Source organism: Betta splendens, chromosome 19 (assembly GCF_900634795.4).
Source record: "Betta splendens chromosome 19, fBetSpl5.4, whole genome shotgun sequence".
NCBI lineage: Eukaryota > Metazoa > Chordata > Actinopteri > Anabantiformes > Osphronemidae > Betta > Betta splendens.
This window is the reverse complement of record NC_040898.2, coordinates 4,239,252-4,257,031: the sequence shown is the minus strand read 5'-3', so window position 1 is coordinate 4,257,031 and position 17,780 is coordinate 4,239,252. Positions and strand designations below refer to the sequence as shown.

The 17,780-nt window shown below is 45.6% G+C and overlaps 3 protein-coding genes across 6 annotated transcripts; 2 read left to right on the top strand and 1 right to left on the bottom strand.

The window, feature by feature from the left end:
* The first annotated feature begins 247 nt into the window (after nt 1-247).
* Nucleotides 248-8,275, top strand: tmem184ba (transmembrane protein 184ba). 3 transcript variants are annotated; one of them, XM_029135003.3, is made up of 9 exons: nt 248-488; nt 2,055-2,285; nt 2,948-3,113; nt 4,668-4,758; nt 4,854-5,021; nt 5,106-5,275; nt 5,349-5,543; nt 5,791-5,817; nt 6,352-8,275. In XM_029135003.3, the coding sequence occupies exons 2-9, from the start codon at nt 2,055-2,057 to the stop codon at nt 6,579-6,581; spliced, it is 1,278 nt and encodes a 425-aa protein (XP_028990836.1). In that variant the 5' UTR covers nt 248-488; the 3' UTR covers nt 6,582-8,275. The 3 variants fall into 3 exon arrangements, with proteins under 3 accessions (XP_028990836.1, XP_028990835.1, XP_028990837.1); XM_029135002.3 differs by having other exon boundaries at nt 248-626; XM_029135004.3 differs by lacking the exon at nt 5,791-5,817 and having other exon boundaries at nt 250-626.
* Nucleotides 7,637-14,134, bottom strand: maff (v-maf avian musculoaponeurotic fibrosarcoma oncogene homolog F). Of its 2 annotated transcripts, none has more exons than XM_029135046.3 (3): nt 14,009-14,134; nt 11,618-11,686; nt 7,637-11,455 (listed from the first exon to the last, which is right to left on the bottom strand). In XM_029135046.3, exons 2-3 carry the CDS (start codon nt 11,645-11,647, stop codon nt 11,021-11,023), a joined length of 465 nt encoding a protein of 154 aa, XP_028990879.1. In that variant the 5' UTR covers nt 11,648-11,686; nt 14,009-14,134; the 3' UTR covers nt 7,637-11,020. The 2 variants fall into 2 exon arrangements, with proteins under 2 accessions (XP_028990879.1, XP_028990878.1); XM_029135045.3 differs by having other exon boundaries at nt 13,843-14,111.
* Nucleotides 14,135-15,233: 1,099 nt separating this feature from the next.
* On the top strand, nt 15,234-17,539 carry tomm22 (translocase of outer mitochondrial membrane 22 homolog (yeast)). Its single transcript, XM_029135057.3, has 4 exons — nt 15,234-15,520; nt 15,965-16,083; nt 16,331-16,448; nt 16,581-17,539. Exons 1-4 carry the CDS (start codon nt 15,434-15,436, stop codon nt 16,653-16,655), a joined length of 399 nt encoding a protein of 132 aa, XP_028990890.1. The 5' UTR covers nt 15,234-15,433; the 3' UTR covers nt 16,656-17,539.
* Nucleotides 17,540-17,780: the final 241 nt, after the last annotated feature.

Sequence of the window (17,780 nt, the reverse complement as noted above, 5' to 3'; positions counted from 1 at the left end):
GGATTGATTGGTTAACAAGGAACACATTAATATAGTTTGCCCATAAACTGACACGTTTTGGAACGGAAGTGTTAAACAATTACCTAATAATTCAAGAAACTAGGAACAGGATTCAATCATCTCCGCACCTCCTACACTATCAACGCCGCTGCGCCGAGAATAGACAGTCGCGCATGCGCGGGAGCTCAACGCGTAACTCCCTCGTTTCCTGGGTGAACTAGTCTGTGATTGGCTGAGCGGGCTCGTCCTCGCGGGATGGGCGGGGCTGCTCTGATTTGCAGCTAATCCGACGGGATCGGTTTGAAGTCGGCGGAGTGGAGAAATAGAATCCGAGAAGAGTGGGAGAGTTTTACAGCCTTAACTTCGGAAACGCAGTCACACGGACACAGCACTCGCCAGTACCACACAGAAGACCGGTGCTGAATCTGAAAATTCAAGAGGAGGAACTTTGGAGTAAAGTTTTTTTGGAGCGACTCGACGGTTGACAGGTCAGAGGAACACGGATTTAACATGGACCTCCGGGGAGCAACGGTGCAGCTCTGAGGGGGAATTAAGGCCGATTCTGACATATTCCTCTTTATGCGATCGTGTGTCGGAGGATTTTAAAGCAGTACCATATTTACTAAGTGAGTTTAATCGCTTAATGCTATAGATATTCGACTATTACGCAAACACTAATAAAAGGTCTGCATTTACCAAGTCGAGGCTCAAGCTACTCTGGTGAATTGTTGGGGGCTAACTGTTAGCAATTAATCTTTTCTGTTTCTGGCATAAAAATTCGTACGTGATTAACATTTCGATAACAAGTATTCATTTAGGAGAAGCAAAGTTATATCCGAGTAAGTCACCGTCCAGGATAATCCCGGTCCAGGTTATGAATTATAAACACGACCTGTCTGCCCCCAACGCCTCTTCCCCATCTGTTGTTGCTCTGACCATTATTCGTTCCTGTTTATTATTACGTGTGTGTGTGTGTGTGTGTGTGTGTGTGTCTCCTGTGTCTTTGTTGACATGTGGATCTGCTGATCCCTGCACCAAACCAACACAAATGAATGTGTAACCCCTTTACCCTTATATACACACATACAGTACAAACAACCGTACTGTCTATTATCTGCTGATTATATTAGCTTAATATTTTTATTGCCCCCTCAAATGGGTTAGTTTGCCGTTAAAACTGCGTGGTAAACATAATCTGTGTGGGGGGTGGCCTTATGGAAGCTTATTATTATCTTTGTTGTTTGTTCTCTGTTCTTCTTGAATGGAAGGTTCTGTCAGTTTTTTAACATTTTTAATTGTTTTACTCATCATTGTTTTACTCATCTGTTTGGAATTTTCGATCCGTATCAGAACGTGTGTGTGTAGGCGTCATTGCCTAAACAATCCCTCCACCTCCCCAACATCAGGGTCACTGTCGCCCCCAAGTTCCAGATAAGATGACAAATGCTTGCGTACAAGAACAAACAAGCCTGAGAGAATGTGTCATCGCGGAGACAAAGATGAGCTGCTGCTTGCGTAACATGTCTTTGTGCCACTTCAAGTCATGCTTTGGACGTGTGGGAAGTGGACATCACTGCTTTAGTTCCCACTGCCTACAAGCTGCTGGTTTTAGTCTTGGCTCACAGCTTGGATCTAGAAAAGATGGCTGTGGATTATAAAGTCATAAAACGTTGTTGTCCTTTGTTAATGTCACATTTTGTTGTCAGTCCTATGAATGATGAAAAATTCTGAAATTATTATGAAAAGTTTCAAAACATCTGGATCTTTGTACCTGGCAGGGGATAAATGATTAATGTAAATATAATAAATATATAAATGATAAATTGTTGGAAGATATAGGAACAACAACCACATTTTTTTCATATATAGTACAACATAGAAACCTTTGTCCACTTCCCTTTCACACATTCTTGACTCGTGGCGAAATGTTGACCTGTAACTTGTCCGTTTATCTTCTTCCCGTGCTCTTGTCTCAGTTTACACAGCACATTGATTATTACAGGTTGATGATTATCGGACGATGTGGATGTTCACACCTTTTGTGCCACTCGCAGATGCTGAGACTGAGACGCGACGTACCTCTCTCAGAGAGGCTGGGGCTGGACTCTCCTGTAGCATCGTCACCCGGGCCTCCACCCACAGAAGCCCTAATGGGCCCCAACATTTCATGGCTCCCTGAAGCCCCGCTGCTGAGCCCAGATCAGCCCATCTTCCTCATGAGTCCCGCGGCGCAGGCAGTGTCTGGCTTCTTCGTGTGGACTGCACTCATTCTCACCTGTCACCAGGTAACAGCTTGAGGAGAGACATGGGCATACTGTAAACCCCAAGGTGTTGAATGCTGCATCACTTGGGTGTTTGAGCTGTCTGAGTGCAGATAACAGGTTTGACTGAGCACACTGGCTTTTCTGAAGCGTGTTGAAGGTGTGTCTCTGTTGTCTAATGCACCGGTGAAGTGATCCTACAACCACGGAGACAAGGTTAGGGGTTACCTGGCAACCTCCGGAGATGTTTGTGATATGAAGCATGAATACACACACACACACACACACACACACACACACACACACACACACACCGCCCACCAGGAATTCAAGGACACGTCAACAACGGCTTGTTTAAAAGTTTTTTTTATAAACCCTCTCCAGCCTTGTATCACGTCGTGCAGCTTGAAAGTGAAGCATCGAGACGTTATAACTACATACAAATGTTTTCAATACCTTTTAAAGGATACAGTATTTTTATTACATTTGTTTGCTGGAAGGCTGGGAAATATGCAAATATATCTCACCTTACATCATACACTTTATTCTGTGTTGATCTTGGGATGATAACAGTTTTTTTTCCATTTGTTATTTTTGCACCTCATCAGTTCAGGTTTTACTTCAGATGTCGTGTATTCCTTTTTACAGCTATTTGTCTTATTTTTAAAAGCTGTTTTCTGCCCCAGATCTACATGCACCTCCGCTACTACAGCTCCCCCAGGGAGCAGCGCCACATCGTGAGGATACTCTTCATCGTTCCTATCTATGCCTTTGACTCCTGGTTGAGTCTCCTGTTCTTCACCAACGATCAATACTACGTGTACTTCGACACAGTGAGGGACTGCTATGAAGGTGAGGACATGGTCTAGTCTTTTTCCTATGGAGCTCAAGATGTGATTTTAAGGGATGCTGCAGATTTCTAATACTACTGACTCAGAACATAACACAAATACAGCTTGTGCCTAACTCTTGCATATCTAAACAATGTTTACAGATATTTTTAATAGAAACAGTTCATGCTTCTTTAACTTAAAGGCTTCAAATGAGCCCAGAAATACCCTTGGGGGAGGTTTGCAACAGGTGGAATAAGAAGGTGTTATTTTTGTATTGATCCAGTCCCTCAGTGTAGTCAGTAGCTGACTGTATAATGGTTTAAGCCTGTCCAGACTTTTCTGATCCCTCGGTTTACCTGATTGATAGGTAATGCACGCCCGGCAAAGGCTGCCTGCCGCTTATGGCTTAAATTGACAAACAGCAGCTGACTGACTCCACGTTCTCCACTCAGGATAAAAATAGATCTCCTGCTGTGTCACTCAGCTCAGGCGTCACTTCCTGTGTTGGCGAGCTGATGTCACATGCATTTGAATGTGGATTGGTGTTTATGGCTGTGCTTTTGGCGAGTACCGTGTCCGTCATATCACTCCCACAGACATGCAGCATCCCTCTTCGTCTGCCTCCTCCTCATCTGGCATCGCCTTTCACCCTCTCCCTCCCTTGTCTTTACTTTTTCTTGTTTGAGCCAGATTGTTTTTCTCACTTCCACTTCTTCTGCCTACATCCCCTTGTCATTCCACATTACTGCTCGGCCTTTTTCCTCAGAAACGTTGGCCGACCTGTTGCATGGCAACGGCAGGCACAAATTTCCCACATCAGACAGAACCACGGCGTCAGATAATGAGCTTCTCTCAACCAAACTTGCACTGGACTTTTAATTCTCGTGGCGCGCCGACTTACTGTATCGCCGTGGCAACAAGCACTTGTCGCTGGGGCGTGTGCGTATAATGGTAAACATCTGAGACGGAGCACAGGCTGTTTAGGGAACCGGTTCCTATCGCTTGCCCCTGTGCTTTCACGCTTTAACCTGGTGAAACGGCATCTGTGGCATCTCACCTACTGGAGCATAGTCTGACAGGCGTCATGTTTTAGGGTGGAGTAAAGTCGAATGGAGCAATGAGGATGTAACAGCTGACCAAGAATTTAGTGCTGACGTAACTCACACACCAAAGCTTTCATCACACGCCCAGCGTGACAGCACACTCGTCATGCGACAGTCAGGTATTTGTTTAAGTGTTGATCTCTTGGTATTGAGAGCTTGGACATGATGCCAGTCTGCAGCAGCAGCGGTGCAGTTTATGACGCTGGTAGCGTGACCTCTAAAGTGAAGCCCTTTAGCAGGAACGTGCTGTTGACATACCAAATAGTATAAATTTAGCACTTCCCGCCTGCGTCCGTTCAGCTGTTGTTTTTATAGTATAGTTTGCTAGAACATAACACAAATACACGCTATATTTAGTCGATGTGACAGGAAGTGGTGTCTGTTGTGACTGTGAGGGATGAGAGTGGGTGGGTGAGTCAATCAATCAGTCCATTGACAGTTTGGACTATTTTTTTTTTGTTTCTCCCTAGCATTTGTGATTTACAACTTCCTGAGTTTGTGCTATGAATACCTGGGAGGAGAGAGCGCCATCATGGCTGAGATCAGAGGAAAGCCCATAGAGTGAGTCCCACAGCTTGAGACCCTATCATCTCGTAACTCGTGATCTGGTGCAGGTTGGATGAGCTGAGGGGGGCTTTGTCTCTCGTGATCATCAGGTCCAGCTGCATGTACGGCACCTGCTGTCTGAGGGGAAGGAGCTACTCCATCGGCTTCCTGCGCTTCTGCAAACAGGCCACGCTGCAGTTCTGCGTGGTCAAGCCGCTCATGGCTGTCATCACCGTCATCCTGCAGGCCTACGGGAAATATAGAGATGGAGACTTCAAGTAAGTGTCCAGTCAGACAGTTGCTGTTGGTGTCGATGGCAACAGGGCTAATCCCTTAACTAACTCTGACTTCTCTTCCCCCAGCGTTGCCAGCGGTTACCTCTACGTGACCATCATCTACAACATCTCCGTGAGCTTGTCTCTGTACGCCCTCTTCCTCTTTTACTTCGCCACGAGGGAGCTGCTCAGTCCCTACGGGCCCATGCTCAAGTTCTTCATGGTGAAGTCGGTCATCTTCCTCTCCTTCTGGCAAGGTAGGGCTCGTCTCATCACTTTGGGCCGTGCGGGCCGCCTCCCGGCCTCCCGTCCTAAACGTCTCGCCCGCAGGGATGCTGCTGGCCATCCTGGAGAAGTGCGGCGCCATCCCTCAGATCAACTCCGTGGAGGTGTCCGTCGGCGAGGGCACGGTCGCCGCCGGCTACCAGAACTTCATCATTTGCATCGAGATGTTCTTCGCCGCGCTGGCTCTGCGCCACGCCTTCACCTACAGAGTGTACATGGACAAAAGCCTGGATTCGCAAGGTGAGGCAGAGATACTGACATGTTTACAGTCAGGCACACGTTTTTCTGTTTCTGTGCACTTTCTTCTTCATTCGCCTGGTTTAGAAATCACTTTCTCTTTTCTTTCTCTACATTTTCTTCTTTATGTTCCTTCATGATTTGCACCCTCCTGCACATAACTGATGCTTCCTTGACAGCAGCTAACTCTGGTTTCCTTTCTTGTCTCTCATTTTGACTTCTGTCTTTTCTTCCCTGCTGCATAATAAAGGACCCATTCCTACATATGGAGACGTTGGTAGGTTAAATACTAATCACTCCGTTACAATTATTCATGCGTGTCTTCATACAACATGATTTGGTCCCAGTAGCTGCTTCCATCCATTTATTTGTGTCTTTTTTATGCTTTGACAAAACCAGTTTCCATTTCTCACCATTCCCATCTTTAACTGCACCTCACTCCCATTAACATTTTGTCTTCCTGTCCATTTCCCTAAATCCACTGCCCATGCATAATCGCTCAATTCCCCATTTCTCTTTCACTCGGTCCATCCTTTAGTCTCATGTTTAACACCCTTTAAATCACAGATGAACCATTCTTTGCCTCTCTTCCTCTCCCTTCACTACTGTATATCATTCCTTTTCATTCCCCCCTTTCCTTTTTTCTTTCCGTCTCTCTCTCTAAATCACTCTGGTGTGTTTCCGCACCCTTTATAAGCTCCCCCAGTTTTTCTTTTCTCTGACTTCCAACTTCCTTTCACTTAATTTACGCGCTCTCTTTTTCTTTCCCCTGCTCTTTTGACCTTTAAACTTCATGTCCTACCTCACACAGGCCGCGGCCCCTCGATGAAGAGCATCTCCAGCAGCCTAAAGGAGACCATGAGTCCGGGCGACATGGTCCAAGATGCGATCCACAACTTCTCCCCGGCTTATCAGCAGTACACCCAGCAGTCCACGCTGGAGCAGGGGGCGCCTCCCCCTGTCTCCCGCGCGCACAGTGCCGTCAGTGCCCGTGGAGACACAGAGAAGACCCTCCTGCTCAGCTCCGACGATGAATTCTAGAGCTAAGAATACACAGGGACTCAGACTTATGTTCTAATGGCCGATGTCCCCCTGAGAAGGCAGTTCTCATCAAAGGGCGACTGATTAGAGACTTGTTTGTTTTTGAGATTCTGCACCTTCCTGCATAAACACCTATGCAGCCACATTTTCCAAGAGCCGTACTTAGGCTGATTTAGTGTTAAATCCGCTGGCCAGTAAATAAAAAGGGGTTGTGTCTGCTTTTGGAAAGTTTGTGAGTCACACGTGTACTTTCTGATTTATACTTGACTTTGGAGGGAAGGTTTTCTGGCAGGGATAGAAACATCGCATCACATTTAACTAAGTCATGTTGTCAGTGGCGGTGATTTCATCCTGGTGAATGTTGTTTTTGTTCTGGTTCTAGCATTCTTGCATTTCAAAGGCAGTTATTAAATGGTTCTTGGCTTTGAGGTTTAACTTTAAAGGCCTGAGTAAATCCAAGTGTTTTATAGGACATAGTTGCAGCTGTGGTCACCCAGATAAGGGTTGAGTTGAAGTCATTGGTATGGATCAATACTGCTGATAACTGGGAAACCGATGAGCATGAGGTCGGGCAGATTAGAGATTATAACATCGTACATCTGCTGCCGTGAGCTACGGAGCAGACCAGGATTACGCCAGTGGATGTGGAGCATCATGTGAGCAGCTGGGATTAAAGCTGGAGCCAGTCGACCTCCACGGGCCACAATGTAGGTTAACAGGATTGAGGGAGAACAGAAGAATATAGGGTAACACTAACCTCAGACGCTCTGTCACACCAGCGAAACCTTTCAAACGTTCTTATTGTGAGCTGCTCTTTCACTTGGATCCTGTCCTGTAGCGACTCCCACCACAGTCAGAGCTGGTTATTTTTTAACCCACCGCTGGAGCTCATGAGTCATGTGAGTGATTCATGCCTCATCCGCTGACATGTTTACTGTAACTGCTTTCACTTCTCTGCTGTAGCCCCGTGCGAGCACCAGAGGGCCACGTGGAGAACAGCAGAGCAGCGCTTGCTCTCGTACTGTATCTGCTTCAGACTTGCTGCTTCACATCAAGTTCTGTCCCGGGCTTTTTTTTTTTTTTTGTAACAGTGACTGTGTATTCTCACCACCAAACAGGAGCCAGTCCCAGCTTCAGACAGGGCTACTGGGTAGTTTTACTTTAAATTCCACCTGACATAATAGTTTTAAATAGGAGCACAGCCACGTCTGTACACAGGACCGGTTCCATATTTTTAGACACAGCTGAGGGATGTCTGGATAATTGTGTGGGTACATTTTAGCATTGGTGTCATGTCAACACTGTGTTTACTGTGGCTGAGTTTCTTCCCGCAACTGAAGTCTGTAAAAGTCAGCTCAGCACGATTTAAATAGGTTTTTATTCCAAGTAGTTTTTTTACGTTAGAATCGTGAACGTCTCAGGTTTATGAAAGGCAATGTTGATATTTTGTGGCTGAAACACTTCTAACACGTCTAACTGCCATGTTTCACTTTCTTTTAATCTGTTTGTGGTGACACGTGAAACTCTTATGGGTTGTATGTGTTACAGTTGGAGGAAGATGAACAATGTATATTGACATAGACGTATATCCTGCAAGAGAACAAAGTTTAGTTTTATATTTTTAACTTGTCTTCAGAATTTATTTTAGTAAATTACGTCATATGCATAAATGAGAAATAAAACATTGCATCTTGTATTGATGTTAATTTCTTGGTATACGTACTTTGTTCTTGTAACATAAAAACATGTTCCCCATATGTGACATTAAAAGGTTTTACACAATGTACTGTAGGCTTTGAGGAGTACAAGTTGGCCCATTAAAACAGGTACAGTGCCTTATTCACTGCTTCAAATTATATTTATATTGTTTGAAATATGAGCGAAGGTCTAGTTAAAGGTAGTTAGACGCATCGTGGTTGAGAACCCCTTAAGTGCATCTGATGCCATGAATTAACACTTTGATCACCTTGTCCAAAATCAAATGTACTATTAAAATAAAGTAATATAATTTTTTTTCCTTTGAATTGTTACATGTCAATTTTGTTAACGTTTCACAGAATGTGAAACCAAAGCAAAACGCCTCAGGACACAGCTGACATTCACGGGAGGCTTTCAAGGAGCTGACGTAAGCACGAGCCAGAAGCAGGTTTACCCGAGTCAGCAAATTACGCAGCAACAGATGTAAAATGTATGAAGAAAATCACAAGAGGGAGATAAATAATTTCTCTCATTTAAAAACAGCAGCTCCTCTTCCTCTGAGCCACATCTCTCAGCTCGTCCAATGCAGCAAATGACAAGCACACGCTTTTATGTACAATATGTACATTTATTATAATTAATATATAAAATAGACAATGTACTTAAATTTTCACAATAGAAAAAAATACATGTAATAAATACAAAGACCATTTTTGTTTTGTAGGCAGTACAAAACATCCAGCACAATTTGACAGACGTTAAAATAGAGAATAAATGCTTTGTCACGCTGATATTCATATAGTTATATATGTCTCATATCTTTAAGGAGTTACTCGTCAACACAGTCTAACGTGTTACAATGCCTGCTTATAAAAAGGATATTCTAGCACTATTCAGTGGGCTAGACTGCATGAGATCCAGGCCTTCATTCAAACGGGCCCCGTGACTGACCGACGGAGGTTTCAAGTGAACAAAGCGCCGCCCTTCCCCACGTTCTTCCTGCCTTTCCTACTTGCTTTCTCCATCATCGTCCCCACCTTCTCTCCTCCCTCTCGTCTCCATCTCCCTCCCGCCGCCCCTCGCTCCCCTCCAACATCCCCGCGTTTCCTCCCAATTCGAAAGTGACCGTATTGTTTTTCGCCAAACATGTACAAATCCATACAAAAGAAATAATAATATCCCTCCAAGGATCCACTACGACGAGCCAGTAGAAACGTGGCAATAAGCACACACATAGAAATCATCATACAGCAATATGGCCATTGTCTTTGAGCGTATTTCTACATTGCTAATAATTAACATTTTTGTGACGCAATCATCGCCGTTGCCACACAACACAATAATTAGACGTGAGAATATCCCCAGACTACTCATAAGTACTTCTGAAAACATGTAGAACATCACAGCACTCGTTAGCTTGTCTTTTCATAATATCTACTTTTAAATACAAATAAAATATAGATCTCTGATAAATGTCACCCAACGGCACATACTAACGTTACAAATTAAAAACACAAAGCAGGAATGTTTGCATCGACTTGAGGCTAATTCTGAACCAGCTGCGACCGGCCAACGTCTGTTGCTGGGAGTCGGACGTTAAAAGAAGGAAGCTGCGTCGGACTGTAGTCGAACTACTGCACACGAGGGGGTGGGTGGGATGGGAAATGTGAGTTTATCACCATGAAAGTGGAAGAAACACGCATCCACGAAGAGACGAGACGCAGCAGCTTGTTTCGTCTCGCTTAGGTTCGCGCTGTTCAAGTCCCACATACTCTGAAGGCACTGCGTTTGTGAGACGCTGGAGGAGGAGGACCACGTTGCCCTCATACAGCAGGACTGAATGGACACGAAGTGAGCAGCTTCAAGGGGATTTGTGATGTTTCAACATTTTATCCTGGGTCTTCATTTTCGCTCCCACGTGATCCAATCGATTACACAATGAGCCTTTGTGTCCGGTTAAAAGGTGACTTCCCCCCTGTTCAACTTCCTGTGGTTTTAGCATATTAATGGTTTTATGTTAAAACATCTCTCAGCTCCTGCTAATTCAGAAGACGTCATTTAAACACGATCAGCTTAGAAAAAAAAATAAAAGGCTGAGGTCACTCTGATTCAACTTAATTAAATACAGTCCAAAAAGGTCAGATCCACAAGAAGCTGGCTAGAACTCAGAAGTTACCCTTTAAACCGAAGAGGAAATATTTTCCAACGACGTGCCAAATCAAATGACCCGCGCTTAGAAGCTCCGCGTTCGTGACTAAGACGCGTGATGCTGGGATCCGTGCAACAGCAGCGAGTTCACGCTGACTGGGCGAAAGCTGCAGGAACCTGCGCGTCCGCCCCCCCCCCCGACAGCTGGAGGCTGGGGCCGCATCCAGCGCCGCTCGCAGACAGACGGACGTGTGCAGTCAGAGTCCAGTCATTCCACGTCTCCTCTCTGTCTGCGACGCGGGGACGATAAAAATAACAGAGCGTGCGGACTTTGTGCATTCGTGTGTGTGTGTGTGTGTGTGCGCGCGTGCATCCTCGTTCACACTACGCCTCCCTGACCGGGACTCTACGCCGCCTCCGCCAGTCCGGGAGGATTTTCCAGCTATTCCCGTCTCTAGCGGCGCAACACAAAAGCGCGGCTGTTGAGATAATGTGAACGAGGAGCAGTGCGGCGCTTAGTATTTTCCAGCCCCGTGTGTGTGTGTGTGCGCGCGTGTGTGTGGCCGTGCGTGCGTGCTTCCCCGCGGCCCCTTCTAGGACGGCTCCTGCTCCCTCTGTGGCTGCGGGCTCTTGACGATGGTGATGACGGAGGCGGTGTTGAGGCGCGGGGCCGTGGCCAGCAGGCCGCCCCCCCCGGCCTCCAGGCCGCGGGCGAACCTCTGCAGCGCGGCCAGGCGCGCCCCCAGCCCCTCCAGCTCCTTCCTCATGCCGGCGTTCTCCGCCCCCAGCCGCTCCACCTCCCGCTGGAGCTCCATCTTCTGCTGCTCCAGGGCCTCGCGCTGCGAGACCCGCTTGACCCGGCAGCTGGCGGCGTAGCCGCGGTTCTTCAGGGTGCGGCGCCGCTGCTTCAGCTTCTGGATCTCGTCGCGCGGCAGGCCGCGCAGGTGCAGGTTCAGCTCCCGGACCGAGAGGGACATGAGCTCGCTGTCGGAGAGGATGGGCACGTTCTCGCCGCATTCCTGCTTCACCTGAGGGGGAGAGAGACGGTCAGAGGAGACGAGCTGCTGCTGAATGGAGCGACTGCTGTAAAAACAGCCTGAAGACGACAAACGGGATAAAAAATTAAACCTCTCCTCTTAGTAAAAATAGCCTAAGGTTGTACACGAGTCATTTTTCTTGATTGTACTTACCTTCAGGGCTTTGCTGTTTCTTTCCGTCATGATCCAACTGTCTTCAGCTTTAATACAGACGCAGACACTCTGGAAGAACAGAAACCCCACAACGAGGTACGTCAACACATGTGACTCGCAGCCCGGTCCATTCCCGGCCTGACATTTCCCACCCCCCGCACGAGACAGGCAGTCATGCACGCCGGGCAAAAAGGAGAACCCGCACATGGTTCGTGCTTCTCCAAACGCAGGCCTTTCATTAAAGCCCCGGCGGCTCCATCTGAAGGGGAGGGGAGGTTTTGAAAGCGACGCGTTAACTGGAAGAGCGAGGAGGAAGTTATCGCGTCTCAACTCCTTGGTTGCTCAACGCAGGTGTCCTAACCAATCCCCTCACCGCTTCCGCTTCTCGACACCAGCAACTTTCATTGCAAGAGGACGGAGGACAAACGACTGCTTTTGTGGGATCGCTCACTCCTCGACTCTAGTTTAATATTTGAAAGCACTGATGAACTGGTTCTCAGTATTTTACTCAAAGGAAGTATGAAATAGACGCACATGTCTGGCTTCTATTTTGAAAGATGTGAACTAAAATAGGGTCAAGTTAATTCCTCCAATAATAGTGTTTGTCAGTGCTGCCTTAACGCCACGCAGCGCTCAGTTTCGTTGTGCGTGGGGACTTGTTACACTCCTCTTAAGTCAGCGCACAAACACTGTTGTGTGGGATTAAAGTCCAACCCTCCAAGTGGGTTTAGTCATTTCTGGGTTGATTCGTCTACTGGCTTTAGAATCGATGTTGTGTTGTGCGCTTTAATTCCAGCCTTGTTTCTGCCCCATTGGTTCCAACTACAGCCTCGCAGGACAGAAACGTATGCGCGGGCTCGAAAAGCTGCACATTGACTGACAAATCGTTCGACACGGACATAAGATGAAAAGCAACGAGTTCAACCTTCACATCATGAAACCACAGGGGGGGGGGGTTCCCACCGCTTCTGGAGGGGGGAGGGGGTGTGTGTGTTCATTTTGATACTGGATTGTGTTTGATAAAGTGAGTGGGCCCTCATTTGATGCTCCAGACGTGCAGAAAAACTGCAAAACCAGCAAGTGTGTGATACAGAACACTATTCTGGATCATTCACTGCTTCTTGACACACGTTTCTGTGTTACAGGGACTATTTAAAAGCCTTTATGAATTAAATCTATGAGGAGAAAAAACACAGGGTATAAAGTTTAAATAATTAAAACTATTGCTGAGTTTTGAATGTGACACGCGCAACGATTCGCAGTTACAGAATATTACGTGCACGCGCTCCTGAGCCTCGTCTATTTATAGCCTTTGTAAAAGTCTCCTTTAATCACGACCGCTCACCATGAAGTTCACACGAGCAACACGGGCGGTTTCTGTTTCAAAGTCACATTTCCCCGGAATCCGGGTTTCGCTTGCGGGATGGACGGTGACTTAGCAACTCAAACCTCTATTTGCGACCACGGCGGGGCTAAGTTTTACCAACACACGTGGGCCTACACTCTGTTGACATGTACACGCCGAATAAAGCGTCCGCAATAATAGGCTAGGCGATCGCGCTCGAACTCCATTTCCCGAAATGCGTGGGAATCGGAGGCTGCAGCGAGTGGCTGTCGGACGAGCCGGGCTGTAAACCGATGAGACCGCTGTTTCGTAAAGTCAGGGTGATTCAGCAATAAAGCGATTGCTCAGCGCCACCGACACTGCCGGTCAGTCCAAACCCCGGGGAGGCAGCTGTGACCGCGCGTTCGCCCCAAAACAGCTCAGCAAATCCACATTTCAGCTCCCAACAGATCACTTTATAAAAAGGACTAAAGTAACGCCGAGCGAAGTGGAACTCAACAAGTGAACGCACCACTGCCCGGCGCTAGCGACACATAACGTGCTTCACGGAGGTGAACGGCGTATTAACCGAATGTCTACGCGACAACAGCGAACACGGACGGTGTTTTTATTTATGTAACGACCCCCAGAACCCACCCTTATCCCCACACGGGCGGCGATCAGCCCGGCTATAGTAAACAGCCACCACGAGCGCCGTCGACATCCATTTTCACAACACTTTAAATGCTCGATTTCGCTTTTTTTGCGGCGCGTGCGGTTCTAAAAAGAACCTGCCCGCGTTCGCTGTCAAGTGTTACGCGCACGGAATTTCAAATAGGAAGAGGCCAAGTTCCCCGCATCATCCCCCAACACGCTAGTAACGTTAACAGTTAGCACCTACCATCAACGGAGCTAAAGTGGATTAAAGCGAACATCTGCCCGCTCGCTCGTCCTCGGTCGGTCGGCGAATCCTCGACGGATACCAGTCCCCTGAGTTCGGCCGCCGGGGACGGACTCCGGCTAAAGGTTCTGTCGTTCAAAACACTGTTAAAAAATCAAAAAATTACCTGCTGGGTCGAAGCAACTCGGGCGACAAAATGTCAGTCCGCCTTTTCCCGGAATTACTCCGCTGCTCTCTGAGGTTGGATTCTTTCATTCACAAAAAACACTAGCGGGTATGACGTCAGGCGCAAAGCATGAGGGCGGAGCTAGCCCCACCCCCACGGTGTACTCCGGCAGGACGTAAACAAGGAATCCCTACATCCCAGAACTTTTCCATGACCGAGACCACCCCCGGCTTTACTGCTCCCAGCAAAAGCTGCTCGTCTGGGAAAAGACACAACCCTGGGAAAGGATTTAGAGTTAGACTCCATTTCTGCTGCTCAGCATCTGTAGTGCCCAGTAAATCAGATCAGTGAAAAAATACACAGGCTAAAGAAAAGAACAAGCATCCTCCTGTTAGTGGCTAAAATGTTCTATCCCTCTTTATATATGTCACACATTTGTTAGTCACAGGTTTTAAATAACTAAGTACATTATGTGTCTTATTGAAGAGCTTTACTTACCAGTTGCTTTGCAATAATAGTTTACTTTAACGGCTAGTTTCAAATTATGCCATGCTGTGTGTTGTACTGTTTGTACTTAAGTCAAATTCCTAGTTCTATAAAGTGCTCTGTACAGGACCTGGCGATGAACCTTTTTCTGATTCTAAACTATATCATGATGTATTATAAATATATCATAAAATAAAACCAACTATTTGTAGTCTATATAAAAGTATTACCTTTTGCTGTGTTTCTGTCTAAGTGTTAACATCAACATCTTGAAACTCGTAATTGTTTTGTACTCTAGAACATGTATCAACAATTTAAAATGATTATCTTATATGTAATGAGATAGAAACAGAACTTAAACTTGACTTAGATATTGAGTGCATGCACGTGTTCACCTCTTTTGTTGGGCGGTTATGTGTAAACAACAAATAGGTGTTTTATCCTATGCATGAAAATAATACAATAAAGGCCACTGGAGAAAGGAACCTGGTGCTTCTTTATTCTAACCACTAGACCATTTTCCTACTCTTAACTTTTTCATTATTACAGTGCATTTGAACGTTTTTTTAATTTCAGGTCAAATAAAGTATTCTTGTCCTGTATTAAATTATGTCCACAGTTACATTACCTTTTCAGGCTCAGTCTTTATTTATTTAGCCGCTTGTTGTTAGACATCCTCTCCAACAGGTGGCGCAGTTTACATTTTCTCCAATACAAACTGACCCTTGGCTCATCCGCCTCTGAGATTCACGTTTCTTACGGTGACCTCTGAGTGTCGCTGGATTGATGCACGCTTCTTAGCATTAGCTTCATTGAAACCTGATAGGAAACCTCGGGCATCATATAAAGTCACTTTCGGATAAACCCTGTCCTCTAGCGAGTTTTGCGTGTTCGCACACATCTGATAGATTCCAACATAGCGGCTGGTTTATAGACGGCATGGCTACAATCGAGGAGCTCTCTCCCGCGGGCCCGGTGTCTACCCGGCCCCCCGAGGACGAGATTGACGACGATGAAGATGAAGATGTAAGTGGCTGACTGTTCATGGGCACCTGTGGACAGGGGAAGCACACCCCCGCGTGCGCGTTCTGTTTTGTCTTTTGGATAGCTGTGCCCAATTCACTGTCTTCAGTAAAGCTAGTTAGCTAACTAGCTAGCTAAGCTAACTGAAGTAAGAGGCTAGTACCCTTTGCTGTTGACTTTTGTAGCATAAAAATATTGTCTTGAATTGAAAATCCTCACAGATCTTTGGATTAATGTGTGAAATCCATGTCCCGTTCGTAGTCACCATGGCTGCGGTAATTAAATAGTTAAACTCGTTTGAAAGGAATGCCGTTGTGTAGCTATGTTAAATCACTCTGCCTGCAAATGAAGACGTTCTTGTTCAGGATATGATCTGCTTGCTTGCTCGCTCGCTTCCAGTATTGTAAGGTTCCATAAGGTCTGCTGTTGTATGTTTGTCTTGTAAAGCTGGATGAAACCCTGATGGAGAGGTTGTGGGGTCTGACAGAGATGTTTCCTGACACAGTTCGCACAGCTGCTGAGCTGTCTGCCCAGTGCTCTGTCTCATTAGCGAAGAAATTCTATAGGTAAGTGTCTAAAGTATTTTCTTACCACCCAGTACTCACATTTTTACAAAGTAGTAGTAATAATAATAAGTGGTAAATCCAAATAACTGCATATTCTATTTGAATGTTATCCTGTCAGCATCCCTACACGTCTCTAAATGGTTCTATACTGTAACCAACTAACTTACCGAAGAACAAACTGTATTTGTCCATGCAGGGAAATGACACACATTTCCCTGCAATTAATGACATTTTCACTTTTTTGAAGTTTTTCCCGCTCTGCGCTTTGGGTGGGCACTACGTCCTTTATGATCCTCGTGCTCCCAGTGGTGTTTGAGACAGAAAGACTACAGCTGGAGCAGCAACAGTTACAACAGCAGAGACAGGTTTGTTGATTTGTGTGTGTCAAGTAACCTCTGAGGGCACGGACAGAAGTAAACCACTGTAGCACTGTATGTGCCAGTTGTCATATAATTTCATATAAATCCGTGATCAACTGTTTTAATTATTTCAATCAGATTCTGTTGGGTCCCAACACTGGAATGTCTGGAGGAATGCCGAGCATGATGCCTCCTGCACCTGGCAAGATGTGAGGCACAAGAAGAGCTACCATGGAGCTGACATCTGCTGCTAGTGTTATAGCTGGGCCGGTCGCAAGGACGGATGGAGAGACATGCGGGGGAACTGTGTTAGAACCGCACAATTCTGGGCTCACTCAAACACAAAGGGTTGGCTTTTTGAATCAAAGGATGAGAATGTGATGCACCTTTTAACACTTCTCTCTCACTGTCTCTCCCACTTCCAACCTAATGCAGAGACTGATTTCCAGGAGTGAGCACTGCTTCTATTTTCTCTCTTTTTTTTTAAAGTAAATCCTTATATAAGTATAAATACTTTATTTAGGAAACAGGCACAGTTTGAAAAAAAAAAATGTGGATCTTGAGAATTCTTGGTGTCTGCAGTCTGAAGAGTAATACACTTCTCGTTAGCAGTCTGATCTGTATTCATATACCTGCTGATACCACTTATGTGGAGTGGGTCACAAGTTCACACATGGATTCTACTGTTGACAGTATTAATTAATAAGGCAGCAATCTACAGAACCACCTTTTGATGGTAACAAAACTAAATTAAATTAATCCGCATGTGTCTCACTGTACATTCCTACAATCCACTGTCAGGGTGAAAAACACCACTCACTCCATCCCAGCAGTGCTTGATGCAATAATGTTATTGCTGTAGAACTCTACGTCTGCTTAGTAGTGCTTTACTGTTGACGGTTGGAGCATATGTATTTTGTCTTGAATGATGGGGAACATCAGATCTTTGGATGAAAGTGGTGTGTGTTGATAAAAGTTTGACTCCAAATGTCTCTTTTATTTCAATGTTGTCCCAATGTCCATTCTTGAAAGAAATCCCATGTTACTGTTTGTATTCAGCATGGCTGCAGTAATTAAAACACCAAACCAAATTGTAAGGCGTGTGTTTGTGTATTTCCTTATCTTTGTTAAACTCTACCCATCATTTATGCAATAATCAGTTTATTGATCATATGAACAAGCATTGAAATTCGTTTAAGATGAGATTTTGGTGAAGGGATATGCTTTTATTTATAAAAATAAGGAAGCCATATGTAACTGCTCCGGATTAACGTTAATCATTTTTAATATCACGTAATTTGGCAACAAAAATAAAGACTGCAGATTACGTTAAATTAA

Bases quoted from the DNA above. Each gene is read 5' to 3' on its own strand.
- tmem184ba (XM_029135003.3), top strand. From the start codon at position 2,055: ATGCTGAGACTGAGACGCGACGTACCTCTCTCAGAGAGGCTGGGGCTG. The intron at 3,114-4,667 runs GTGAGGACATGG...GTTTCTCCCTAG, and splicing joins AGTGAGGGACTGCTATGAAG to CATTTGTGATTTACAACTTC. The intron at 4,759-4,853 runs GTGAGTCCCACA...CGTGATCATCAG, and splicing joins ATCAGAGGAAAGCCCATAGA to GTCCAGCTGCATGTACGGCA.
- maff (XM_029135045.3), bottom strand. The intron at 11,456-11,617 runs GTAAGTACAATC...TCTCCCCCTCAG, and splicing joins GAAACAGCAAAGCCCTGAAG to GTGAAGCAGGAATGCGGCGA.
- tomm22 (XM_029135057.3), top strand. From the start codon at position 15,434: ATGGCTACAATCGAGGAGCTCTCTCCCGCGGGCCCGGTGTCTACCCGG. The intron at 15,521-15,964 runs GTAAGTGGCTGA...TGTCTTGTAAAG, and splicing joins ACGACGATGAAGATGAAGAT to CTGGATGAAACCCTGATGGA. The intron at 16,449-16,580 runs GTTTGTTGATTT...TATTTCAATCAG, and splicing joins AGTTACAACAGCAGAGACAG to ATTCTGTTGGGTCCCAACAC.